The 1,443-nt window shown below is 51.3% G+C and overlaps 1 protein-coding gene across 1 annotated transcript in view; it reads left to right on the forward strand.

Annotated features, from left to right (window-relative positions):
* Nucleotides 1–445: 445 nt before the first annotated feature.
* The window catches only part of CCR9 (C-C motif chemokine receptor 9), a 10,315-nt gene continuing 9,317 nt past the window's right edge, over nt 446–1,443 (forward strand). The window contains exon 1 of the mRNA XM_013005007.2: nt 446–473. Coding sequence (XP_012860461.1) covers nt 453–473 — 21 coding nt within the window. The 5' untranslated portion in view covers nt 446–452. The remainder of the gene's footprint in view (nt 474–1,443) is intronic.

Below are 1,443 nucleotides of genomic sequence, written 5' to 3' on the forward strand. Positions count from 1 at the left end.
AGGTTAGCTTGACAGGAGAAGTTTCTCTTGTGTCTCTGTCAACCACCAAGATGATTTGAAATCTAGAATGGTTGACTCGATGTCAGTGTTAACACGGACTCTACTGTCTGCTTGGGATTTCTTTTTTTCTCCCATGACCATCCAAAAAACCAAACTCGCTGCCTTGAGGCAGTGCTGACTCATAGCGACCCCCAGTGGGTTTCTGATACTGTAATTGTTCACAGCGTCGAAAGCTAGGTCTTTTTCCCATGTGGCTCCTGGTGGTTTCGAACTACCACCCATGCGGATCACAGCCCAGCATTTTAACCAGTACACCACGGGGCTCCTTTCCCTGTGACCATAAGCAGATAGAATAGCTAATCACCATCTTTCGGTGTTTATTCTATTTGCCATCAATCTGTCTTTGTGATGTTTGTCTTTTCTTTTCATTGCAGGCTGGCCCCCGATCCACCATGACGCCCACAGACTTTGCAGTGAGTACAGCCATGTTCGCCGGGCTCCCCAAAACGGGGTGTGGGAAAGAACCCATGGTAGGGAAGGAAGTCTGTGTGTTTCTCGGTTGCGCAGGGTAGATAAAGAGTGACCGTGTTGGAAATCCACAGGGGAAATTCTACCCTGTCCTGCAGGGCCACTATGAGCCCCCGCTGACTCACTCGATGGCAGGGAGTGTGGTTTTGTTTGGTGGGGTAGTAAGTACCCAGGGACGACAGTTCAAACCCACCAGCCATCGCTCAGGAGAAAGATGAGGCTGTCTGCTCCCATAGAGATTTACAACAGTATCTCCCAAAGTGGGTGATATAGCCCCCTGGGGCTAATGGAACAATGGGAGGGGGCTTCAAAAGCAGATCCCCACACTTTATTCTGGATTATGGGCTAGCATACAAATGTCTTTAATGGCCAGAGGTAGCGAGAATTTTTTTTTTCCTGAAGAGGGGGCCTCAGGACAAATAAGCTTCAGAATCTATGAGGTGTCCTCTTGGAAATCTACAGGGCAGTTCTGCCCCGTCCTATGGCGTAGCTATGGGCCAGCCTCTACTCCACAGCTGTGAGTTTTGCAGTCTGGGGTTGCCAATCGCAGTGGTAGGAATGGTTCCACCAGCTGACTTGCTCACTGAGAGGTCCTCCGCGCAATGCCTTGAAGAATGGGCTGGTAATCTCCTTGGGGGCGGGGGGTGGGAATCAGCACGGTTCTGCTCTGACCACAGATGTTAGCACCAGCTGGATGGAACCGGTATCTTTGGGGTTTCTTCTCTTTGGGGGAGCCTTTCCCTTCCTCTTTCCTCTTCCTCATACTGCCCGTAAAACCGCCCACCCTGGCGTGTGAGGCCCCTGAAACAGCACCTCCTTCTCTGTGAGAACCTGCAGCCCTCGCTCCGCTCAAGGCCCCGTGAAAGTCTAGCCCATTGGGAAAATGAGCAGTGTTTAAACGAGCGACAGGACCTG

Source organism: Echinops telfairi, unplaced genomic scaffold (assembly GCF_000313985.2).
Source record: "Echinops telfairi isolate 266 unplaced genomic scaffold, ASM31398v2 ScPeMD7_7420;HRSCAF=8458, whole genome shotgun sequence".
Lineage (NCBI taxonomy): Eukaryota > Metazoa > Chordata > Mammalia > Afrosoricida > Tenrecidae > Echinops > Echinops telfairi.